Consider the following 27785-nt stretch of genomic DNA (forward strand, 5'->3'; position numbering starts at 1 on the left):
TCAATAATCCATTCTATCTTGCTAATTTGAATAGTGAAGAAATTCATGCTCAAAGATACGCCAACACACAAAAGCCTCAGTGTTATAATTTCACACGCATTACATTTTTTACATTAAACTTTTCATAAGTGAGCATAAATCAATTAATCAACTATTTTAAATGTCAAAATATGAATAAATTTATTTTCATAGTACTATTCCATTTAGGAGCTAGTGGACTTTAATTCATCAGAGTAGAAATACTGGCCATATAAGCCCAAGAGGCTGAATATTCATAGCATGAAAACAAAAGTATATTAAAAATAACAATGCAAAAAAAAAAAAAAAAAAAAATCACTGACCACTAAAACAAAAGTGAAAATTTTAGCTACAAATTTGTCTCTCATGTAAGTTCGGTTTATTCTAACGCAATATCTTAAATACTTGAATTCACCCATCTTTTAATAATAACAATAAAAAAAGAGAAAAAATAATAGATGTAATACATTCTAATTTTGCAAAAAGAAATTCGTTTTTTACATTCTATGAATGTTTCTAAAAAATAGAACATAACCTTAAGCATTCTTTATTATTTGCACTTATCCTATTTCTGCAGTTCTTTTCTATTTACAAAAACCGCATTACAAAAATTTCCTACTTTAATCAATTTTGGCATGTTTAAAAAACAATCCTATGACAATGTATCAACTTCCTTTCATTTTGCATGATATTTGTTTCCTTACCAATATTTCTAACATAACTAGAAATGGCAGAAAGTTAAAGGGTTCTAATTTATGTTATTAAAGACTAATACATTTTAAAAATGGGGAAAAAAACTTGGACAACACACTGAATTGCACACAGAATAAAGATAAAATATGTTTCTTCAATATCAATTCACATAACAAGTGCATAAATGACACAAAGTGCATTTAATAACTTTCTGACTAGGATGCATACGAAATTTATATTATAGTTCAAAACTCAGTACTGCAATTACTAACACACAGGGCAAAATAAATAAGCATCTTGTATATTTGCAACATGATTTGGAGTTTTTTGAGGTTGAATTAAAGATATATTTTTAAATCACCAGTACTGCATACACATAAAAGTGTTCAGAATGAATTGCACGTAAGAATACACAATAATAATATTTTTAAATCACCAGTACTGCATACACATAAAAGTGTTCAGAATGAATTGCACGTAAGAATACACAATAATAAATTAAAAGTTGATTCTTCTTAAATTGGTCAGATTAATTCAGAAAAAAAGTATATATACATACAGTGGACTTGCATCAATTCAATGTCTGATATTTATAATGATAAAATATTTCACTGCAGTAGGGAAAAACGTTTACTAGAAGATTTATTGATACAGCTTCATCATACTATATGATTTCTAAAGTTAATACTGCTTGGTAAACAAGAAAAATTCCACACAAACGTGACATGTTTATTGAATTAAAAATCTTTCAAAACTCCTTATTCTTAAACCCACAATTTGGATTTGAACTTAAACCAAAACGCATATAAGCTGCAGAGCATTGATAAACCAATTAGTTGTAAGGTGGCTCACAGAGAGTGTTCCATTTGGGGAATCTAAGTTAATGTATAATTTAGAAGTTGCTCTAATCGCAGCTCTGCAGGGTTCAAAATGTTTAGGCTGCCCCCCCCCCCTCAAAAAAAAAAAAAAAAAAAAAAAAACTTGTCAATTTAATCACCATTTTGAACATCAATAAGCTCATCAGCTTTCCGTGTTATTTATAAGTAATGTGATACAAAATATACAATATTTTGTGCTTGATATATATATTTTTTTCATTTCTAACTGCCTTTTAGGATAATAGTGCATTTTTTCTATAAATGACCTAAAAAAACACCCATCCAAGCATGTGGAACACTCAACTGCTTTAGATATTCAACATTTTGCTGCATGTTATATACTATGCATACATAAATAAAATTTCTGCAGGAATTGATCTAAATATGTTCTAACAGCAAAATTTTTACTCTCAATGCAATCTTTTAGAACAGAGTTTTAAGTACCTTAAACCAAAATTTTCAGAGAAACATAGTTTTTCTTTTTTTCTCACATTAGCTAAAATTACACACATACAGAAATAAGCATACTAAAGCAACATGGTTAAACAACGTGGTCCCTGGAAATATGAACCAAAAAAGTCCACTGTATATCTATATACATGAAATGACACATAACACGGGCATGTGTACTTACACACACATTAAGTACAAGTTCTGAAACTTTGAATAACCAAAGAGCCACAAAGTTGATGCAGTGAGCACAGTGGCTACCCTGTAGAGTTCTGCAGGAACTGTCTTGGCACATTGTTCCAAACAAGTAATGTGAAAACAGCTGCAGGTGCATCAATAGGGAGAAAACTTGTTCCTGTCCTCCTTCTTGAGGCCTCCGGTGGTCACGGAAGAAGCTCTCAACTTGTAAGAAAGGTTTTTCGCCTGAAATTGTTTGAAATTTGCGGCAAAGAGGGCCGCGGCCGACCCTCGCAGGAAAGCCGGAGCGAGGCCCAGTGACAAGGGCGAAGGGGTCGTTTTCATCAGCTGCCCTAGGGAAGCGGCCGCCAAGGGGCTCAAAGGAGTAGCTGCCAATGATGGAGCAAAACTGACTGCGGCTGCATTGGTGGGAACTTGTTTGGGATCCAGAGTTTTGTGTCTTTCAATACTATAAAAGAGTTGAGCAGGAAGAAAATCAATATGTGGTAGAAGGATCATTACTACGCACACCTAGGCCCTACAGGTTTTGTGTTATAATGATTTTGGAATCATATGGATCATTTCAAAAATCTATAAAATATTTGGCACATTTAAATATATTTGCACATCACAATTAGTTATGACTAAATTAGACTCAAATAATACAATTTAATTATCATTCTGAAATAAAGACGCGCCATAATAGAGCATTGTACTGCACTCAAGTGTTTTTATAATAGCTGCATTTTCAAGTACAATCAGGCACTATTTTTCACTGTAAAAGCTTTGAATTAATGTGGAAAGATGAGAGGAAGCTTCAAAATGCAGTATGCCAAAAATGCTGTATATCGCTAATGCAGCAATAGTTTTCTTTTTTTAAATAAATTATACACAACTTATTGTTTACGTCGGAAAAGTTGTGCGGATGATACAGATTAGTCATTTAAAGGTTTTTTACAGTAATGTATTTACTATATACACTTGTGTACAAGTTGTAGCATTTTTGATAAAAGTTAGCAGTTTTGGAAATACTTGAGACTTTTGAAGGGCTAAATTTAAAAAACAAGCATCAGAAATTAAAAAAAAAAGTATTCTAATTCCTTAAAAATGGAAAAAAAGATATTTTATACACACCTATCACGACTGTACGAACCCTGACTCTGAATGCTGCAACCACTGCACAGCTGAAGATAAATTTCTGACTTGCTCATTCAGCCATATGCTATTGTTGGGCCAGGAGTTGCTCTTTTAATTTATTTTTATGACTACACAATAGTATAAAGAGATCAGTAAATTACTAACCTTGCATTAATAAGATATTGAGCACAATTGACTGCTGCTGGGCTTCCTGTAATTGTAACTGTTCTATCTTTTGAGCCTTCTTCAGTATTGGAAACTTTCACAATTGCTCCAGATATTTGCCTAGCATAGAAAAAATAAATAAATAAAAACAGGTTTGTCCACATATTTTATTAATTTAGTTATCATGAAACAAGCAAAATAAATAAAAAATATTTTTGGAGGATATTAATGTTGATAAAATTTAAAGATATCAAAATTCAATACAAAACTATTTTAAGTGCAATTAATCCTTTAGCATTATTTTAACATTAAAGACAAATAAAAATATTCCCTAGACAAAATTTAAAGCACCAAGAAGCAAAGAGAGAAGTGCCAAAATTCAAAATTTGGAGATAATTAGAGCAAATGAGGCAATGAGAAGCAAAGGGATGTAAGTGACTAAATTTAAAATTTGGAGATAACCAGTACAAATGATAGGCTAACCTCTCCTCTGCTTCGGGACAAGAGATAATAGTAGTACCCCTAGTGGGTGCTGTTGTATAGCATGATTCAGGAATTTTTCAATGAAAGCCCACCTAGGATCTGAACTTCAAACGCAATTTACTCAAAACTTTAAATAGCCCACTTACATCCCTTTGCTTCTCAATGCCTCAAATGGTAAGAAACTATCACCTGTTTTGGAACAAGGGATAGTAATGGAAGCTCGGGTAGATGCTGCTATACAGCAGGTTTTTGAAAGAAAAAACAAAACTGGATGAAAGTCTACCCAGTAGTGATACAACATCAATGTGGATGTTTGCAACTTGGGGTCGATGTTTTTATGATGTTGAAGTTCTTTATTTGAAACAAAAATATCCTGAGAAAGAACAGGGGATACGTTTACAGTTGTGGCAAAAGATTCATTATTGATTAGTTATTGGGATATCTATCGCATTGAAAACAATTTTCAATTGTTAGTTGTCTGTAAAAGTAGACTTATATCGCAGAAAAGTTAACAATTTTTTCCAAAGAACAATGTTAACTTGAATAATGAGTGTTACTAAAGTTCTCTTAATAAAAACATCACTGTATTTATGATATTTTTCCTCTTAGATATATATGAACTTGTATTATAGTCCCCTACTCTCAGTAAGTAGTAAATTAAAAAATATATAATTTTTACATTCATAAGTGTGTACTATATTGTTACTAATGCATATTTCTAATCATTATAAATACGTACAATCTTTGAACATATTTTGAGTTCACAATGTAATTTGTATAATTCTTCCATGTAACTATGTTAGAAGTAAGTATGTAAGAACAATCCTTTGTTATATTTCCTTTCTTTCTGTTTTTTTTTTTTTATTTGTGTGTGTGTTATCTAGTTGGAATTTTTTTAAAAATCTCTAATTGATTCTCATAATATTATTTATTTATTTGTATTCTTAATTTGAAACATTAATTATCGATTATCAATATCATTAACCTTTCTTTGTCAGTTCAAAAATGTTAGTTATTAATTCATAAGTACAGGCTGTGAATTTCATTCTAGCATTGAAACACTCATTTGGGTTTTTTCATGCAAGAATAGAATATACATTTAAAAGATTGATGTTTCTGAACACCAATGTTTTGGGGCTGATGTATCGATACAAACGATGTTTCAATTTTGAACATTAATGTTTTTTCATTGATGTCGCACCACTACTATCAAAGAGTTTGAGTTTTGCACACCTTTTATTCAACACTTCAATAAGGCCACTTACACCCCTTTGGTTTTTACTGCCAAATTTCGTAAGAAAATTTCAATTCTTGTAAGACTCTCCCAGTGTTTCAATTTTTTCTTCACAAAAGTTATTTTTCAGAACTATACAAAAATTAATAAATACCTAATTTCATTTATTTTAGTTCCTCCTTTTCCAATAATACATCCAATGAGTTCATTTGAAATGCTCATCTCAGAAGTGGAAGTGGGAGCCACGGAAGCTGCCCTGCTCAAATTCCGAACACTGTTTGCTGCAGCTAAGGAGGCCCATGCTGTAAGTTAAACACTTGAGCTTAAAATGTTAATACTGCTATATTTCAACTAAAATCATAATTGAAATGACATGTTTCCCCCTTTCTTTGCTAATTAAAGAATGAAATGAACAACTTAAAATGCATTTTGGCAACTAGATTTTCTTTGTTTAGCTACATGAGTCAAGTAATACAACACAAATAAAATAAAGTTTCATTACAGTGGCCATATTTGGGAGACAACAAACAAAATTTAAGATAAGCCAAATTAAAGGAATAAAAAAAATAATAAGAAAATTGCAAAAATGCATATTTTACCCTTTCTATTGCTAATGTTAGATGCAAGATAGGAAATGAAAGTGTACGAATTAATTTTAAGCAGTGGAATACTTTCAATAACGAATAGAGAGCAATATATAACAAAATAACAATTTCTGGTTCTTTTATGTTTTTGACGCAAGAGCAATTTTTAAAAATATAAATATTTTATTTACAAGATGAAATGGCTTTTTTTTTTTCTTTTCTTTTGCAGAAGACAAACACAAGTAAAGTAGTGATTCCATTAAAATTTCCCTAAAATTATGTAGAGCAAATTTTCCTTTTAGGAGTAAATTTGTATATACAGGGGTAGAAGTGAGACTTGTCACATATAGGACATTTTCCACATAAAATATAGGACAAATTTAGGACACATTATATGAATAACTTCGCTATGAAAAAAGAAATAATATGTATCATATATTATTTATTCTTATCAATGATTTTGTTTAAAAAAACCTCAAACAAAATACCTTACATCTAAAATGACTTTCCTGTGGTTGAAAAAATAATTTTTGAAAAAAGTGTACTTTATAGACTAAATAACTAAACAAAATTTGAACAAAGATAATTTTTATTTTTTCTTCCTCACTCATGACCCAAGTACTAATTCCACTGCTCTTTGATTTTATATCTAAACTGAACCCTTTACCACTTGCATTAAGAACAAACAGAGCTTGAGAAGGATACTTTTGACGTTTTTCAGAGTTTTCTTTATGCTTGAATGTTTTAGCATGCTGCCTCAATTGCGAAAATCCACTATTGCTTATGGGCACTGAACAGTACCAAAAATGTCAAAAAACGGTGAAATCATCTTTTTCTTTAGTGCATCATGCACCAAAATTTGTAGTATTAATGTCCTCCTGGTTCAACAACTCCACATGAAATTTTGTTAAGTGATGCGATTTCGCCATAATAATTAAACTTATTGCAACAAACTACGTTTTAACATCATAAGGAGCTAACATTCCACAATCCCAAAATTCCACAAGATTGCAAAAGGAAAATTAGAACATTCTGATCAGATAATGCACTGAACACAAAAACAAAACAAACGGCTGTTGCCCCCCCCCCCCCCCCAATGCAAAATTCTAAAACCAACTTCAGACTTAGTTCTCAAAACTCCACCCACTATAACAGTGACATCACATTGCTGTGGCCAATGAGAGAAGATGCCTGCTGCAGAATTTAGTCAGTTGAGTTTTTTAGTTTGAAATTCGTTTGGGCACATACTTTCAGCGAAAAACCCGATGTCAGAAAGTTTATTTACTGTTCTTTTTAAAAGATATATAGGGTATAAAACGGAATATAGGAAATATAGGACATTTTTGAAAAATATAGAATGATTTTGATGCTTTTTTGAAAATAGAGGATATATAGGACTACTTCGACCCCTGCATATATACACAGATTGTAAGGTCTTACTTTTTGGTAAAAAACGTTAAATTAACAATGCTTTTTCTATACAAGAATGGAATTGCATTTTAAAAAGCAAAAAAGAATAAAATATATATACATTATATTCGAAAGTTTATTGAGATAGAAATGTTGATGATCTACAATTGAGAAAAGAAAAGGAAGTAAAAATCTGTTATTATAAATTTCCTAAATCCCAAGATAAAAGCTAGGAGTAATTACAGTCATGGTAAAGTTATGCATGTAAGGAAAGTTTATTGCAAAGGAATGTTAATCCATGATAGTTTAAATATTTGCAATGGTCAATGGATATTCATTCGGAGGGTAGAAAGCCAGGCACAAAGGAACTAGTCAATTTAGGCCTAGAGCATATTAACTACTTTTGTGGGTTTTATTCTTGAATATTTGAATAAAAACAAAATGTTAGGTTTTAAATAAAAAAGAAAAAATAATGAAGATCAAAATTGCACTTTAGTAACTAAAAAGAAGCACATTGGTAAGATATCCAATTTTTGTAACCAAATATCATGAATCAACATTGCAGTTATGGCTAATTTCTTATGAATAAAATTTTTTTGTGAATTCAGCGTTTCAAAACGTTTTAACTGTAAAGAATAATTGAAATTTTAGACTATGATTCCAGGCTTCGAAGGAGAAAAACGTACAGTCTTGAGCAAAGAAGAGACCGAGGGGACATGATTCAGTTGTTTAAATTTATTAAAATGAAAGATGTTACGGGGCTGAAGTTTAGCGCTGAAAACAGGACAAGAGGCCATTGTTTTAAGCTATTTAAATCTCAGGCTAACATGGATATTAGGAAAAATTATTATTATAGCAGGGTAGTGGAACCTTGGAACAGCTTACCGGAAGAGGTGGTAATGAGCAAGGGAGTAGATAGTTTTAAGAGGGCCATTGATCTTCACTGGGGATTGTAAATTGACTGGGACCAGCCTAGCTGGGCCCAGAGCCTGTTGCTGGTCGTCACTTTTGTATTTGTATAAATTATAAATAATAGTTCATTAGGCATTGTTTTCATTAAAATTCCAATAAAAAACTTGAAAAGAATAGAGCAAAACATGAAGGGCCACTGTAATGTAAAATGCATGAAAGAAGTAACACTTATTCTTGATGAAACAATATTTCAGATGATAATAATACAAGCCACACGATGGTAAAGCATAGGATAGATGAAGAGGACAGAGTAAGAGTAGGGGTTGACTACCTTGAGGTGACGTTGTGTGCCCAGGCAAGAGGGGTGCAGTGGAGGCATGCTGAAGGGTTGCCAGATGTTGTAGCTTGCTCAGCTGAGAGGGAAAGAGAGGGGTCAACCAACACACACATAACAACATTCTATATGACAGAGGTTCTCAACTTTTTTCATTAGCCTCGCGCAAACCCTAGTTTTTTTTTTTTTTTTACAAAGAAATTTCAGCAGTAGCAAAGTGCAACGACAAACCAGATAGATAGAGAAGTCAGCAGAATGATGTTTAATCTTTACTAATAATAAAGCTGAAAGTCTCTTTGTCCGGAGGATGTCTGGATGTCTGGATCTCTGTGACGCGCATTGCGCCTAGACCGTTCGGCCAATTTTCATGAAATTTGGCACAAAGTTAGTTTGTAGCATGGGGGTGTGCACCTCGAAGCGATTTTTCGAAAATTCGATGTGGTTCTTTTTCTATTTCAATTTTAAGAACAAAAATATCATAAGATGGACGAGTAAGTTACGAAATTATCATAACGTGGAACTGTAACATGGGCACAAGCCAATTGGCAAGATACAAAATTATCATAACGTGGAATCGTAACATGGGTACAAGGCAATTGGCGAGAAAATTCACCATACATTATTTACGAAATTATCATAACGTGGAACCGTAACATGGGCACAAGCCGATTGGCGAGATACGAAATTACCATAACGTGGAACCGTAACATGGGTACAAGCCAACTGGCGAGAAAATTCACCATACATTATTTGTAAATATACAGGCAAACCGAAAGACCTTTTAATTTTTCTATTACGGGCAAAGCCGTGCGGGTACCACTAGGTTATCAATAAATGTACTTGCAAGAAAGTCAGCATTTAAGTTTTTTGACTACTAAAGAAATTAGTTTTGAATCTTTTACAAGAACAGGCAGACAATTGAGTATTATTGATGAAGCTATTCTAGAAAAACGTGAAAGGAGCAAGGCTAATTTTTAAATTTTTATATCTTTCTCATTCAGTACACATTGCATTAGTAATTTTCTACCAGTCAAATATAGAAGAATAGTTCGTACAAAAGATGCTTACATCAAAATTAAACCCAATATTTAAAAGGAAATCTAGATACTTAGTAATGAGGCAATAAAAATAGTTACGGATAAGTAAAGAGTTTTACATTGAGTATTTTGATTTAAAAAATAAATCAAACATTTATTTCTTCATTTTTGACAAAGATTGAACCTATTAAAGTTTAAAGAAGCTTTACATTACAAAAAATAGAGGCTTCAAATTTGAACCTCAACGGTTTTTCCACAGTTCCAAGTATATTTCATAGTTGATATCAGATTTTGGTAAAATATGAAGAATCTGATCTATAATAAGTATTGCATCATAAAAAAGATGCAATACGCTAAAATAATTTATCCTACTAAGCATAATTTTTCAAATGTCATTCAACACATTCTTTAAATTTCTCTAGTTGAGAACCACTGGTTTAAGACTTTGTGGGCGTCGCCAGGGAGATTTCAAGGATAAGGAGAAGCACATGACAAAATCCAAAAGGACTGCATACATAATTATCAATGATTAACAAATGTATTATGAAGACAAAAATATAAGTAAGCATGTTGAAAGTTATTTGGGAAAAGCTGAGTAAAAATTTGAAGGGCCTAACATGTATGCATTGTGTTAAGTGAAAATAAAAATTATATGATACATTAAACAAATTCAAAAAGCACTGTGTAATGCAAAAGCATTTTTAAGAGCTACAGCAAATACTGAAAATAATTTCAAATCAAAGAACATGAATTTTAGAACTATTGGAAGGTTTAAAAAAGAATATCCCTGGCGACGCCAAAATGGATTGCAGAGAGCATTTAAAATAGAATTTTTAAGCCTTCTTAGTAAAAGAAAAAGACTCTTTTTGTTTAATGAAAGACAATACATTCACACTTAAAAATTTAAAAAAAAAAAAAAAATTATCTTATTGGACAAATTTGGCATTAGGTGCAACTTTTAAAAAAATGAAACAGGGAGAAAAATATATACTTATTAGTAAAAAGATTCTTTGATAAGCATATATATTAAGCATTCAGAAAAAAACCTTAGGAAATTTGGGACTCTTTTCTCGTTTCAGTTTTTATCATAACAAAAATTTAATTACGCAAAAACAGACCAGCATTTTACAAACAGTATATCATACATCACCATTTAAAGATCCTTATGATAAAAAATATTCCGAAAGAAAATGCTTTATTAACAAAGCATAACATACAGATAATACATGAAATTGATTCTAAGTATACTCAGCTCAACTGTACTTTTGTTCAGAAACTAAATAGGATTTTTTACTAATAACAAATGTTTAAAAAAAAGTTAAGAAAAGTAAAAAAGTTAAAATAAACCAAAACATCTATACTGAGAAAAAAAAAAAGAAGATTGATTTCAGTCATAGCATAAATTTTGAAGTATTTCCTTAGGAAATTTTTTTTGCCCTAGTTTTAATCTATACATATAATAAAATAAGTTGTGTGTGTGTGGCGCACATCTCGGGAAAACGGTAAGGCCTAGAAAGATGAAAATTTAGAAATAGATTGTAAAGGTAGATAGCCACCGAAGGCGGCAATTTTGGCGTAAAAAATTGAATGGCACAAAAAAAAAGATAGAGATGGACTGATTAATACTTCGGCCAAAATTATTTAAAAAGCCGCTGAGGGCGACAAACTTGAAGTAAAAAAGTAAACGACAAGTTAGCCAAACAGTCGCCGTAGGTGGCTGCTTGCCCAGAAACGCGACCAGCTGGTGGCCGAAGGCGGCTAGTTTGTAATAAAATTGCAGCAAAATTTTCTATCAGAGGGCTTAAGCTCATTCCAAGAAAAAGACCTAATTTCCCTCTCTGTATTTTGATAGAGAGGGCTACGCACTTTTAAAATTATCAATATTCTGTTTGTACAATAATTGAAGGACCTAAATGACTTAAGAATTCTAAATTTAGGAGGGAAAAAAAAGCATTAATATATGCTACATGAAATGAATAACAATTTCAACTAAATTGGAAAAAAAATAAATAAAATAAAGTTTTTTTTTTTTTTTTTTTGTCTTTATTTCATCTGTTATGTCATCTAAAATACTTAAAAAAAAAAAAAAACTGAAACCTAAAGCAACAGAAAATTTCTAAAAGTTTAAATTATATTTATAAAAAAGTGGGGACTATGCCAGAGTCAGCGGGGAGTAATCCACTCCCTGGTTTTGAGAAGTTAAAAGCATTAAAATAAAAATATGTGGACGGTATTTGTAGTTTTTCCATGCAATATACAATACATTAAGTATATAACTCTTTGTCCCCTCCCATTTCAGAAAAATATGAAATGAGGGGCTTTACACGACAAAGAATTTGATGCAAATTTTAAAAAAATATCTTTTTCTTAAGAGAATACTGGAATACTTTCAATCTAATTCATAGATTTAAGTGTCAAAGTGTGGATTTGCCATCTCAGTGACTTTAAATTGATGCCTGCTATATTCAACAAGCAAATTCAGAGCAGCAAAACCAATAGCTAAATTTAAAAAAAAAAAAAAATAATAATAAAACACAAAATTTAGGATTTCTTCGAAAACTAAAAAAAGTAACTTTTTTAGATTGTTAAGTAATGTAATGATAATGTTGAAACTGATGTTGGCAGATGAAACATTAAAAGGAGAAGGGAACGTTTTAAAAATCTTTAAAGATGCAAAAATTTGTCAAAGAGTGAAAGAACATCACAGCAGCATATATATCTACACAAACACTTACTCAAGCTAAACTGCATTAACTAAACTAAAATAACCAACAAGTCACACACTTTTCAAACATTAAGTATGTTGCAATGAACTTCAAATAATAACAAACATTAAACACATTGTTAATCAAAATATGATTCTAAATTCAAATATCTTAAACACATAAACAATGTTTACAATAAACTTAACAAACACAAACACACATAAATTATTTACTCAGAAATATTTGAAATTTTATGAATATTTTAAGAAATAAAACATTGCAAACAAATTTGAAAACTTCCTTACGTCAGGATGAGGAAGTGCATACTGTCCTGGTAGCGCAAATGCTTGACCACCAGAGAAAAGTAATGGCATGACAGTTTGTTTTGGTCGGTAAGGAATTGTTGCTCCTTTAGGAGGTGACTGAAAAAAAGACCTTCACAGTTAGCAAATATTCAGTGCAGCCAAAATGATGTTGAGGTTTTAAAAAAAAAAAATCAATTAAAAATATCATGAAATTTGATCGCTTGTTTTGTATAAAATCTTATCACAGTCTGTGGCACGAAACACTAACCATAAACATTTTGAATGTTTAATTGTTTTCTTTAAAAAAGTTTTTGCTACATGGTTATTGTATTTTAAAGACATGAATTTATGAACTGTGTTCAAAATAATACATAATCCCCTCATTACCTTTATTTTACACAATAAATACAGTTCAATCATGAAATATTACTATTTTGCAATGAATGTAGTTAATTAAGGTAAAAAAATTGTAATGGTGCACAGATAAGACATTTTGAGGTCATATAGGGCCCACTCGTTTAATTACAGATAGAAATTAAGGTGTGTGTGTGTGGGGGGGGGGGGGGCTCCAAACAAATTCGAATTATGAAGGATTTTTTTTTTTTTTTTTTTTTTGGTGCTATCTATAATACTTAAAAAGAACCTAGTATAGCTTCCGGGTGAACCACCAAGTTTTTTGCAGAAAATTTGTGCATGAATTACATGGCTTTGAAGGAAAATTTTTTTTTGGTACTATGTTGTGGCGAACCTAACTGGCAGCGTCATAATGCTGTGTTTTGGGTTTGCATAGCGATCACAATGCTTAGGTTTGCCCTCACTGTAGATATCATCAAGAATAATATAGGTTTGATTTAGCAAATTAGAAGATACATGATGTAAAAGTCAAAATAATTTCATTTTTTGAAACAAATTCCTTGCAATAATATTTTGCAAAGAATTTATCTTTTTATTTAAGTAATAAAAATCATCAAAATGAAAATTAAATGAAGAAATACCTCCATCATAACACAACAAATTTGGTAGATGCATTTGGTCAAAGCTTCGGCTGTACCAGATATAGTAACAGCTCTTTCAGTAGAATTTGGAAGCATATCACTAGCTACTTGAATAGATGCACCAGTGGCCTGAAAATGTTTTTACAAAAAAAATTAATTTCATACTTTCTGAATAACAAAACAAGAACACAACTTTTTATTTTTATACAAAGATTTTTTCTCTTTTAACATTTTCAATATGGCTAGAGTACAAAGGATATATTTTTTGTTTCCACAAAAGCGTTTTAAGCAAAAGGTGATAACATATCTAAGAAGCATTTTCTCCCCCAAGTATGAGAATTGCATTAAAAGATTTATTCACAAAGCAAAATGTTGTAAATAAATTAATATGTAATATCAGAAACATATCCTAACAGTGAGTTTAATTAATTAACTGGCTCTCATAGTCAAAATGCAGGAATTTCCTAGTTAATAATTTATAAACCAACAGTAGTATAATGTGAACATCAACATTTCTGATATGGTATTGAGCTACAAAATATCAAGCAGCAGCATTCTCAGAAGCAAAGGATAATGTACTGATGAATTCACATTGAGGTTTTTATTTCTATCTAGGTAACTGACAATTTCAATTGAACGCATGAAATTATCTGGCAGATGTTGCATATTCCTGCTTTAGTATACAGTCAGCTTCATGTAGTCGAGTTGACTGTGACAATGTAGTCGATTTCAAAAGCTTAATTGGCAACTGATTTTTTGAACTTCTTTTTACAAAATTGAAGTTTTTGATCCCTTAAAAATTTCTGAATTCATTAAAAATAATGAAAAATCATCAACAAACCTCTCTAATATCTTTGATTTTTGAACCTCCTTTTCCAATAAGTGATCCACATTGACTAGCAGGAACAATGAGGCGAAGTGTAACTGGAGGTTTTGGAACATTAGTTCCAGTAACACTAGCTTGTAAATCCTGAAAAACATAAAGAGTTAGATGATATAAAAATAGTATCAATATCGCAGAAGGGCCATCCCACGGAAAATGGTCATTTTGTCCCGTACGTGACCCCTCATGTCATTAAAAATAATACTGTAAAATATATATGAAATTTTTTTTTCTGCATAACAAATTACAAACTTATGTGTGATATCTTAAGCAAAAATTTTGTCATTATCCTACAAAATTATTACTTTTAAATGAACCGTTACTTTATGGATAAAGGGTTGACTTTTTAGTGGAATGGCCCAGAATAGCAATAGGCAAAGCAAATGAGGGCTGTAAAGACATAAATAAAAATGAAAAAAAAAGGTATAGAAAATTAAAAGAACTGCATTTTTTTCAAGTAATCAGTGTATAAAAAATAATGCATTATGAATGTATTAAGATATGGACTAGTAGTCATAAATATGTATCACAATTTGTTACTTTTATATTGCACTTTTTTTTTTAGTTTTCATCATTTTTTATTTAAAAAAATATTTTTTTACTTTTGACCACTGTGATTTTAGAGCATTATTTCAGATTTTATTTTTTACTTGATTGTATTATATGAATGAATATGTTCAGAGCAGAGAGCAGAGTAATAATATGAAAGACATACAAAATGTTTCATTGACAAAATTTTCGAACAAACACTAGATTGCTTTAAAAAAGTGAAAATAAATTTAAGGTACTATAAAATAGTTCAAAAACTTTCACTATAAAATAATTTTAACAGATTAACTTTAATAGTTTTATTTATGTATAACTTGCAAAACCTTTGGTCCTGAACTGTGTAGAATTAAAACTGTCTATAGTATTATTTTTGAATGAAAAAACTATCGTTACTAAACAATAAATGAATTCTTTTAAACAGAGAAAAAAACTATTTCAAACTATCATTATATGCAATCCTCAAAATTAAATAAAAGACCAATGTCCTTTTAAACAGAGATTTCATAAATAAAATTATTAAATGAGATGCTACGCAAGATGGATGATTTATTTTACTAAGACAAAATATGATAAGCATATAAAAAGTTCATTTTCCCAAGCCTTTTTGTCATGTAACTATTGGTGGATTCCAATTTCTTCCTCAGACCCGGGGGAATAGGGGGAGCTAACAAAGCGCTTATTGTTAGCCGATGCTCTCCAACCATATCTCCCGCAGAGAAAGGTGTTTGAGAATACAAAACTGTTTTTCCTCTGAAAATGAAGTTGGCGATTACTTGGCCTCTTAAGGGGTTGCCCACCCATAAACAGGTGAATGAAAATTAAGAATAGGTAGCACGTGTGTCCACGATTTCAAAATGGCGGACGTAACATTTATTCAATCTACAAGAAAAAGAAAATCTCCGCGACATATAAAGATTATTTGTACTGCATATTTTCATTCCAAAAGAGGAAACAAGACGTACTGGTTCCGCATTAGAAAATTGACATGAAATTGTCGTGAAAATTTTCTGTCTTCTAATTTTAAAATGGTTTTCCAAAATAAAAGAATCCTCAAAACTTTTAGTAATAATGAAGTAAAAGTACTGGTGAATAGCGAATAGTTAAGCTAGTTTTATTTTTTCAACTTCTGAAATTTTTTTAATAAATATATTTTTAAAAAAATTAATAAAGGGGCCATTTCATCGAATTTTTTCCGAATGTAAGGCTTCAACATGACACTTTTTTTTTTGCCATAACTGCTTGATGTACTGTGCACATTGATGAGCACATTGTTTTATTTTGAGTTTGCATGTTGGTAGGACTAACTCAAAATAAAACGATGTGTAAATCAAACTGTAAATTAAACTTGGTTAGTCATTCAGCTTGGACACAATCTGTGAAATTCGGTACATATATTTGTTCTAGAACATAAAATCCACAAATCCAAATTGTTAGTTTCCATGTCCATTTTTTATAATTACTGAAATCCATGATGATTTTCACTGACTTTCCAGTTGCACGGGTACTCTACAATTACATGTTTGTTCAATATTAAGGGATGACATTTCTAAATGTTTAAATCCGAGACAGGTTTATAGTGTGCAAGATTACTGGGTAAAGATTGTAGATGTTTGTTGTTTTTGAATAGTTACATAATTCAGTAAGCTCATTTTGTCATCAGGGACGATCCTAGGGTGTCGGCCGCCCGTGTGCAAAGACCTCATGTGCCGCTTCTTCATGTTTTGACTAATACTTAACACCCATATAAATCTTTCTTCAAATTCCTATATCAAGTTCTAATTTAAAAAAAAAACAGAAGAAGGATGACTTTATTAACAAGTCTTAATCTTAAGAACTTAGTTAGACCAGTTAATCAGTACGGTAAAGGTGTTCTTGTGTGAGGGTGTATATCAGCATCAAGACTTGGAACTTTTTAATTTTTTGATGAAATAATGAATCATGCTATTAATTTAAATATTTTTAAAAACATTTTTAAACTATTAGCTCAAAATTTGGTAATCGAAAACAACTTTTTTTTTTTTTTATCAAGATAACGATAAGCAGCACAAGTTTGCGTTTGGTGCCTCAAAAATTGACCTTAAGCTTAGAAATATTTCGTAAATCGCTAGATTTAAACTTAATGGAACATATTTGGAGATATCTGGTGGCTAGATTACGAAAATACACCATTGAAACGAAAAGCGAGCTAGAAACTGTAAGACTCGAAATGCGGCTGAAAACTTACTCAGAAATTGCACAAAAAAAAGAAAAAAAAACAATGAAATCTATTCCTAGACGTTTAAAAGCTGCTCTTGATACTGCATGATATTCTACTAATTAATAAATTAGTAAAAAGTTGGATTATTGACTAGTTTTTCGACATTTTTTCAAAGTGTACGAAGACTTTTGTGAGATCAAGTTTCTGACACTTTTTGATTATTGATTTCTTAAAAATCTAGTTTTATTATGTTATTAAAAAATTTCATGTAGTTTTGTTGAATTCATGTAGTAAATCATAGATCTTATAATTAAATACTCAGCGAAAATATAAATTTTAACGAATGGATAATGGCGTATTTCATTGAAAATCGTAAGTGTATGAACACTTTTGGGAGCCACTGTATATGCAGTTTGAAAAGCATTCAGTAACGGGTTTTAAAAAATGTTATATTATTTTTTAAGAATTAATAAATCAGTATTTAATAAATCAGAAATTATTCTTGAAGTACATAAGGCTACTTTCTTGTGTACTAACGTTGATACTAATATTAGCTCTCTCTCTCTCTCTCTCGTTTGACTCAGGTTCCAGCTTAAGTCAAAGTTTTTCACAATAAAAATAATTCTCTGAAACTCAAGTAATCATTTTAGATGAAAATAAAACACTAACTGCTATAAACATGAAGTCGAGAAGATTCTCTGAAAATGTTTTAGTTGGTGCAGTTTCATAATTTCAAAAACTGTGTTTAAATTCTTAAACATTTTCGGTCAATCACATATTTTCAGTATGTTAGTATACAAACATAGGCAAAAAGAAAAAAAAAAGTGCAAATCTAGGATACAAAATTTCATTGAAATATGTATCTTGAAATTATGAAATGCAAAATTATACATTGTAAGAAACGTAATTTTATAAAATAACTATTAATTGAAAAAAATTAAAAAGTTCAACTCTCGAGTAACAAAATGTTTTAATTCTCAATCATTATTAAAAAAATCAAGAATATATTAACCAAAAAATTTACGAACTTAATAAATGATTGATAACTTTATAATCATTTGCATCGAGAATAAAATCTTTTGCAGCTTTTTCTTTTGCGTGGAAAATAACGCACTTGACAGTTTCAGAGCTAGTTTATTTAGAATATCACAATCTATCAGTGTTCAATAGAGAGGAGCAAAAAAAAATCGATTTTTTTTTTGAGCAATCACGATTGCTTATTGCTTTTATTTGACTGTTTTGATGTGCTATCATTTTATTTTCTCGCCAGCACCCTCTGCAGCATAACCGTCGACCGGCTCCTCACGATGCTGCTCCTCTAGCAAAAACCGCCTCCAGGTTGAGTCAATATCCTACACTTACACGCATGCATACACGCACGTACAAAAAAAACACATACACACATACACACAAATGCATACATACAGACACCTACACTCATAAACACAACTACCCACACACTCATACCTGCACACAGACACAAACACACTTGCATACATACACACACACACACTCGTGATTGCGAAAAACATAATTTGAATTCTAGATGTCAAAATTCAAATTAATTTTTATTTATTGATTTATTTATTATTATTATTATTATTATTTTTTTTTTTGCGAGTTGCAATAGCACAGAAAGTTGCGACTGGTGAAGACTATCTTCCAATTGTGCAACGAGCTTGAAAATTCCAAAAAAAAAAAAAAAAATGGAAAATAAAAATTATAACAGAACTATTTGGATTTTTTTTCCATGTAATTTTAGAAAAACTTACACGGTCTGCCCTGTATATTTATGTACCTAATAGAAAAGCTGCATAGGTTTTTAAAAAGAAAAAAAAAAAAAGAAAACTATTCAGTAAACTTTCATTACCTTAAAAAATATAATTTCTAAATTTATTAAATCGGTAATTTATCTATAAAGCTTTGCTAGTTACTTTGCATTAATTATATTTTACCCTTTGCAATAACATATTAAATTGAGGAAAACATTTGGGGGAAAACAATAAAATGGTTTTAAAAAAAAACAGTTTAAACCACGGTTTAAACCAACATGGTTTAAACGAAACAACCCTGTCTATTATGCACTATTTTTCTTTTACTAATAATCAAGTTGAAAGTCTCTATGTCTGGATGTCTGTAGGACCCCCCCCCCCCTTTCTTTCCAAATCAAAGTTCCATTTGAATGAAATAACATGAAACAGGTCTTTTTTTTTTTTTGGAGTTTTCAGCTTTTTTTTTTCGCGAAATAAATCAATCCCCACTGAGCAGAAAATTATTTTTCGATCGATCACTAATTTTTACCTCCGAAAAGGGAGGGAGCAAGGAACCCTTTACTTTTAGGAGTGAGGAGGCAGTCACCCCCTTTACGACTCATCCGCAGCAGGGATGTTCATTATACAAAATTAGTTAAAGGTTAGCTAAACTTACTAGCAACTAAGCAGTTTAAAATATATTGGCTGCTCTAGAGTTAAACTAGTTATAATGGGAAAAGATAAAATGCAAATTTTTGAGCTTTGTCATATAGAAATCTCATTTATTACATTTGATACTTTTTTAGAACGAACCAAACTCATATAGTCTTCAGAATTAAAAACCATTTTGTGCATTTTAAGTTTTTATCGTTTTGAAATTTATTTGTGGTGAAACTTCTTTAAATTAAAGGTAAATTTACCTGTTATTTTTTTTAAGTATAGACTTTCATTTAAAAAAAAAATATATTGCGCTTAAAGAGAGAATAGCTTATGTTTCCCATTATCTGCTCTAAACATTGCAACTTTTTAAGCTCAAATTCAAAAGCCATTTTGAACAATTATACTGAAAAAAAAAAAGACTGTTAAAAGCGCTTTTGAACTGATTACTTGCTTCGAATCACAGAAAGCTCAAAAACCTGCATCATTTGAAAAGTTTAATCCTCGATGTTAATTCGTTAAATTTATTAGCTAAACTCTAATTTTAAAATTACTATTATTTTGTAATGTTTTTCGAAAAAGCGTGCATTATGACAGAGAAGGTATGTTAAGAAATAGTCCTAAATTAAAAAATAAAATGAGTGAAAACGACTATATACTGAATGCTGTGACACATCTCTTATTTCTTTTCTACCACCCGTTGCACTGCAAAGAGCAGTTTCACGACTTCCAAGAATTTTCGAAGAACTGCGAAGAGAGAACACTGGTTCCTCTTTTGGAAGGATTGCAACAATTTGGCCTGTTATCCTTCTTCTTTTGGCGAGCGTCTATCCAGAGATTTACAAATTTTGCGTGACCAGTAATGGCGGACACATTGTACCTGCTTTTAAAGTTTGTTTCCTTTGACAAAGGAAGTGTCTACAATGGATAATCTGACAGGTGACGTCTCGAGGGACAGGAACTTGGGAAGAAATTGGATGTAGCCGTAACTATTTTGTGATATCAACTAATGGGGTAGTAGTCCAGGAAGCTTGGTGGCGAGACCCTTGCAAATGCTAACCAAACATTTATTGATATAAAAAAGGCATTGAAATAAAACATAGGAGTGACAGGTTAAAATGAAACGTAGGGGGATGTAGTTTCCTTGAATTCTTTTTCAACTACACTAATCTAGCATCAACAGCTTTTCAGATTGATTATGAATCTTGTTTTAGAAGCTATAAACTACTTATGTATTTTAACCTGTTCGGGACGAATGAGCACGTTTGCGCCAGTGGCGGCTGATTGTCCCGTCCGAATCACGTGTATTTGCGTATACTACTCAAGATTCCGAGCGAAGCAAGTGTGCGGCTCGATTTCGGAACGAAATAGTTTACTATCAGATGACGTTACTTATTCATGTTCCGTCCAGATGATTGGTCTAGAACATTAGTATTTCTCTCTCTGACGTCAGAATGGGGTCAGAATGGGGTTCGTCAAGTGTCTGTGATTTATTGGATTTCATGAAAAAATATATAAACATGTGCTAGCAAATGAAAAGGGAAACGCATACTCATTTTGAAATGGATGTTTCTAGTTTCGATTCCATTTATAATGGGATTTCATGAGAAATATTCTAGGAAGGGGTTTTACTTTTAGATTCATTTGTGTAGCCATGGTGAACACGTCATCTTTACGAGGAGGAAATATCTAAAATCATGACTGATCCATTTATGGATCTTTCAGACGACATTGAAACTGTTAAACTGTGAGCTTTTAAAAGTGCTCAGCTTATTAACTTTCAGTGGAAGCTCAACCAGGACATATGATACTTCTTGAAGAAACATATTTATCTTGTGCAACACCAAGAAGAGTCAAATTTAAAAAGTAACTTGCTTATTATGGCTATGATATATACAATGACATATTAAAGGAAATGCTGAGAATACGCTCTTTACAATATTAAGTAGCTCATTATACTTTAAATGACTTCTGAAGATAACATTCTAAGTCAAAGTATGAAACGTTAAACATATCGAGTTATGATATTCATGTCAAGAGCAGTAAGCCGAAGCTATCGGCAAAAACGGAGAGACTCAACTGAGCTGCCGAAAGAAACAACCAAGTCTGACTTGGGTTGAAATTGAAATGGAAGAGAATGAGGCAAAGTGCCGGGAGCTTAAATGCTATGCTACCGGAAATTTGCATATTCTGCTGACGCTATCTCGTTGCAAGAAGGAAAGAACGAATGAGAAAAAACTAATGCAAATTAAGGTTGCCAACACTTTTGGAAAATAATTTATCTCCTTTCGTAACAGAAACAACTATAAATTATTTTTATTTTAGTTCTTCATACAGTAGATACTTTTTAAAATTATACGCTGAAAAAAGAAGGCAAAGATTTTAGACGGAGATGTGTCGTTTGCTCGAAGCAGAACAAAAGACTTAACAGTACCTATGAGTGTAAAATGCGCAATGCACATTGCTCAGTGCTTTGAAATTTTTCACGAGGCTTTAAAATATGAATTGCTAAAATATTCTTCAAGTATTTCACAAAAATTAAGCACAAATATTTTTCCTGTTTTGTGCAAAATATATTGTCTAATTTTAAAAATCTTAGTTACAGTAAAAAACAATATATTTTGTATTTTTTATTGTTTATTAAATTTTTTTGTTATGATTGAAATTATGACACACGTATTTTATCATATATTTAAAAATGGTTTCATTTCTATGCAAAGTGTACATTTTATTCATTGTTATATAATTCGTACTTTCCGAAACTGCAAAATAGGCTCAGCGGGAGAAATTGCCTTGGCCTGTACGCACAGTCTGCGTGTAACAGCTGCCGTCCTGAGGGAGCACTGGCTTTGGCGAGCTCCCGTCCCGAACGGGTTAAAAGCATAGTGCTTTAAAAGTGCAATTGACAATACAAAAGAGAGAGAGAGAGAGAGAGAGAAAGATAATAGAAAAAGTTTTTTTAATAGGAAGTAATAATATAAAATTCAAATGACTTACATCTTCAAACTTTTGAGCAACTAATGAGAAAGCCTTCAGAATTGATTCTGTGCAACCAGTGACAGTGACGATCCTTTCTGGTGATGAACCATCTGATATATTTATTTTAGCCCCACTCTATAATGGAATTCAAAAAATTATCACTCACTACAAAGAGTCTTAGTCTACAATTAAGTCTTACATTTTAACTCGCACAACATTGTAATGTTTCAAAATAAATTTGGTAATACTTTAGAATCACGTTCTTTCCACATTTACTATTACCATTGAAAAATTGACGGCACCCCAGTTAATCTCTTATGGCACTCCATTTTCTCATGGCATCCCAGTTTATAGCTATTATACACGTACATATATATTGATACCATGGACACTTTGTTGTACCCCTCGCCTGTTCCTACGGCAATCTAATCTTGGTGTTGATGCACCAAGTTTGGGAACCCTAAGTAATTCAACATAAGAGGAAAAAAAAGATTTTTTCTTCATAAAAATTAAATATGAAAAAGTATTTAAAAAATAAAAACATTAAGTAATAAGCTGATGTGTGCATCACATGACTTCCTTTTACTCCAATTTAATTTCATTTCCCATTACTGGCAATTTTTATGTGATTCAATTGTTTACTCTCTAAATATCATCAACAGTGGCCAAATTGAAACAAAATTTTAAAAAAATCGCCAAATTTGTCGAAACTGGGCGGCCAAAAGACTGGCGATGTATCGCCAAGTGTCCGAAAAACTATAACACCTTGAGTTTGCATCGAAATTAACAATGATTTTCCCCCAAGAAAAGGAAAATGAACCCCTTAGGAACATCCAAATGCAACCAAAAGGGAAGGTGCACAACTAGACCCTACCAGGAGTCTACGTACCAAATTTCAAGTTTCTAGGACATACCCCTTTTTGAGTTATGCGAGATACATATGGAGCTGAACACATACGCACATAATACGTATATCACGAGAAAATTTGTTGTAATTAACTCAGGGGTCGCCAAAATAGATATTTCGGGTGTCTGTACCTTCCTAGGGATAAATTCACGTGTGGTTGGGTCAAAAAAAAAAATCAACATTCATTCGGGTGAGAAAAATGGAAATTAAGGCCGATTTTTGAGTGAATTTTTTTTTGGAATACAATACTTCCTTTTTTGTAAAAAGAAGTAAAAATGCGAACATATTTTGAGGTTTTTTGAAAATAATTTTTACTTTACAATATGTAAAAATTAGTTCTAGGTTCGATTGAAAACTGCATAGTGGAAGATTAATTCTTTTACTTCTAATCTAGAATTTTCAACAATTATAAACATTTTTGAAACATTTTTATGACATATTTTTTAAAACTTAAAAAATATGCCAGTGCCTATAACTTTCCTGCCTTTCAGTAGGATAATCCTATCAATACTATATTTGGCGAATTTGCAAGATTTCTATTTGCAAACACTATTTTGAAAGTGATTCTCAAAGAAACAATTATGTTGCTCCCTGAATCTTAACCAAGATTTTTGTTTCTTTTCAAAGTTATTTCACAGGCTATTCTCATTAAAGCTCTTAAATGAATAATGCTGAAAACTTTTCTGCAGATTGCGAACAATCAATGACAAGTTTTACTTCACCATTCTCTGCACTTGGCAGAGCTGGAGCAAGTTTTAGAGTAAATTAAAACAAGAGTAAAGGGATTTTCTTCAAAAAAAAAAAAAAAAATAATCTTATTTGGAGAAAAGTTAAAGCAGATTTTAAGAGCGTTTTTTTTTCCCTCAAAGCATATAGGCACAACATCAAACAAAGTAAATAACTAAAGTTGACTATCACTGAATTAGACACTACTTATTATTAAAAATTGTAAACAACTTACCTCTTCTCGAAACTTCTTTATATTGTCTCCTTTCTAAAATACGAAAAAAAAGGAAGCACATTAGAAAAAATTCAGCCACTAAAACACTTCTGTAAAAAGATAATTAGAAGAATAATTCTCACCTTTCCAATAATACTTCCGACTTCCTGTAAACAAATAAATAAAAAAATTAGATTCAAACAAGCACAAATTTATGGTTCAACAAATATATACTGTTTTGAACTTAATAAAACATAGAACATAATTAAAATTAAGCAACAAAAAAGTCGGATTTACTTTTATTTTGTTGGCAAGCAGAAAATTCATAAATCATTTATTGTGATAGATATTGCATTAACAGGGAGAGCACAAGCACAAGAGAAAATTTCAAGACCCATATATTTAAATTTCCAGATAGTTTCAGGACAAAAATTACCTTGCGCCAAGGTCGACTATTGGAGTGTATGTGCTGCTGTTTTACAAGCAATACCTGCTTGCAGGGGCGCCGACTTGGAAAAATTGTTGGGGGGTCCGGATGTCACCGGGGTCTAGGAAGTATGTTAAGGCACGAAGCCCCCCCCCCATCCAAAAAAATTCAGATGTTTGTGCCTTGAAAATGCCAACTTACATATTTTTTAGGTATGTATAATTTATACAAACAAACAATATGTGACATGGCGTTTTCAAAGTAAAACAATCTAAAAATTGGTACACAAATTTTCTGCTTCAATTAGATCATGTCACTTGCCTTAAGTGAGGGACAATTTTACAGTTCCATTTTGTGGGGAGCCGTAAAGTGCCATAGCTAGGCTACGGCACTATACAAGGTAGTGCACTTGACTTGCATGGAAAGGAACTCCCAGTGGCACCGATTTATAACAACTATTAGGGGGAGGGTGCCATAACAGGGGCCTTGCCAGGAGAAATTTTCTAAAATTCGAGATAAAAAAATAGTGAGTTTTAAAGTTTTTTAAGCATTTTAGAGTCACATGACCAACATTTGAGCCTCAAAAACTCGACTCTTGGTAAATCCATCGGCACTCTGAGAAACTCGAACAAGCCGACACATTTTTTGGCTTTGAAAAAAAAAAAAAAAAAACAGGCATGGTATTTTCTTAAAAAGCTAATTTAATTTACAGTAATAATTATGCTTTTAGTCTATTACAAAGCAGTGAATATATAGCTCTGAAAAGAGTGAAATGATATTTAAATAAATCTTAACTATCATTAAAAGAATAAAGCATAAAAGATTGCTGTCGTACCTTGATTACTATAAGTGAAATAACTAATTTAAGCTTGCTTTGAAAGGCTCAGAGTTCATTAAATAAAAATAATGTCTCAAAATTAATGCTTTAGGGGCATTCCAAGGTATTTTTGACATTATGTAGAGTTCGTAACGTGACCTTTTTTTGCCATAACTTTTTAATTTACCGTTTGATTTGCAAATTATTTTAATTTGAGCTAGTATGTTGGTTGGTAAAGATCAAAATAAAATAATATGCTAATCAAACAGTAAATTAAAAAGTTATGGCAAAAAAGGTCACGTTACGGACTCTACATAAATGTCAAAAATACCTTGGAATGCCCCTTTAATAGAGTTAAAAAAGTTAATACAGATTACTTTATTAACTCTAATAATTGAAGAAAACTATCACGTCTTCCATCACTCGTTTTCAACTAACCTGCTTACTAACGCAATAGTTATTTGTTTTAATTCATTACTGAATGTATTTTACAATGTAACTATCTTCAAACAAGGAAAGTAAAAAATACCAACATAATTTTGTGATTTTAGAAACCATAATATGACAAATAATGTTCTTAAATTATTGAGGGGGCTCCGGCCCCCTCAAGTCCTTTGGAGTCGGCGCCACTGCCTGCTTGGCATAAATATTGAGAGCAGGTAATTCATAAATTTATTTAAAATATTCAATGTACCATAATATTCTGATAATCTGAAAATAATAGTAAATCTTTTGATAAAAGAATTTACTATTATTTTCAAGGAACATAAGTCGCTTGGAAGACATTTGGTAACAATTTTACCTGCTCCTAATTGAATTTTGATGCATATGCCAAAAAAAAAAAAAAAAAAAAAGGGCTCATGGCATCAAAATTAGCACTTTAACCTGTACCATCAAATTCATGAATTTAAATAAGAGTGGTAGTTTTTTTATGTCTGACCCAAAATACTTGGATTATTTCCTGATTTTCATACTTAAAAAACTCTTGATTTAAAGTTTTATTTGTAACACAAAAAGCGAATTTAGTTTAGTCACGTAACCATATTTTCATTTTTAGTTACCACTTTATCCAGGATTTAAATTTTTAGTGAAAACAAGAGCGCAGTTTTCTAAGCCCTCAACACTACGCCAAAACACAGCTGAAAGGTTTCGTGCGAGCGAAGAAAGGTTTGCAATATTGGCTCCAATTTAATGTCATTTCCCCATTACTGACAATTTTAATGTGATTCAATAGTTTACCCTCAAAAGATCACCAACAGTGGCCAAATTGAAACAGATTTAAAAAAAAATCCACCAAATTTGTCGCCAAGTTGGCGATTAAATGGCGATATATCGCCAAGTGCCCGTTAACTAATAACACCACTTGAGTGTACATTGACATTAACAATGATTGTCCCCAAAAAAGGGTCAAAAGACCCCTTTAGAAACACCCGAAAGCAACCAAAAGGGGAGGTGCACAACTAGACCCCACTAGGAGTCTATGTACCAAATTTCAACTTTCTACGACTTACCGTTTTTGAGTTATGCGACATACATACGTATATACGCACATACATACAGACGTCACGAGAAAACTCGTTGTAATAAACTCGGGGATCGTCAAAATGGATATTTCGGGTGTCTGTACGTTCCTAGGCATATATCCGCGTGTAGTCCGAGTCAAAAAAAAAAAAAAAAAAAAAAAAAAACTCAACATTCATTCGGGGGTGAGCAAAATGGAAATTAAGGCTGATTTTTGAGTGAAATTTTTTTTGCGAATACAATACTTCCTTTTTTGTAAAAGGAAGTAGAAAACAAAAGTACCATTCACTTTTAATACAATAAACTTTACAATAGAGATTAAATAGCTTAATAAATACTTATAGATTATCTTTTTGTCATTAACTGAAAGTACGATTTCATTAAAACTATGAGAGAAATATTTGAACGAACTCTTCGTAATAAGCCCTAAACGGAAATATTTGAGTTCATATTTATTACCCAAAGCAGATTTTAAAAATGTGACTTCTAAAGCAGACTACAATCAGTAATAACATACCTTTCCTTGCATAATGAGACGAACTGTAAGAGTGACAGCAGGACTGACGCCATTTGTAAGAGGAGTTTGTTGATGAGGAATATGATAAATACTTTTCAGAGGAGCTTCTACACCTGATGCCAT

The 27785-nt window shown here is 31.4% G+C and overlaps 1 protein-coding gene across 1 annotated transcript; it reads right to left on the reverse strand.

The window, feature by feature from the left end:
* Nucleotides 1-1870: 1870 nt before the first annotated feature.
* Nucleotides 1871-27785, reverse strand: LOC129218368 (poly(rC)-binding protein 3-like). The gene is made up of 11 exons (XM_054852613.1): nt 27663-27785; nt 24524-24547; nt 24402-24434; nt 22552-22668; nt 14359-14487; nt 13518-13646; nt 12523-12639; nt 8473-8554; nt 5390-5537; nt 3519-3638; nt 1871-2685 (listed from the first exon to the last, which is right to left on the reverse strand). Exons 1-11 carry the CDS (start codon nt 27783-27785, stop codon nt 2373-2375), a joined length of 1335 nt encoding a protein of 444 aa, XP_054708588.1. The 3' UTR covers nt 1871-2372.

Source organism: Uloborus diversus, chromosome 3, assembly GCF_026930045.1.
Source record: "Uloborus diversus isolate 005 chromosome 3, Udiv.v.3.1, whole genome shotgun sequence".
Taxonomy (NCBI): domain Eukaryota; kingdom Metazoa; phylum Arthropoda; class Arachnida; order Araneae; family Uloboridae; genus Uloborus; species Uloborus diversus.

Coding starts and splice junctions, on each gene's coding strand:
- LOC129218368 (XM_054852613.1), bottom strand. CDS start 27,785: ATGGCATCAGGTGTAGAAGCTCCTCTGAAAAGTATTTATCATATTCCT. Junction 8,555..12,522: donor ATGCACTTCCTCATCCTGAC/GTAAGGAAGTTT, acceptor TTTCCCTCTCAG/CTGAGCAAGCTACAACATCT. Junction 3,639..5,389: donor ACTAAAATAAATGAAATTAG/GTATTTATTAAT, acceptor TTTCTATGCTAG/GCAAATATCTGGAGCAATTG.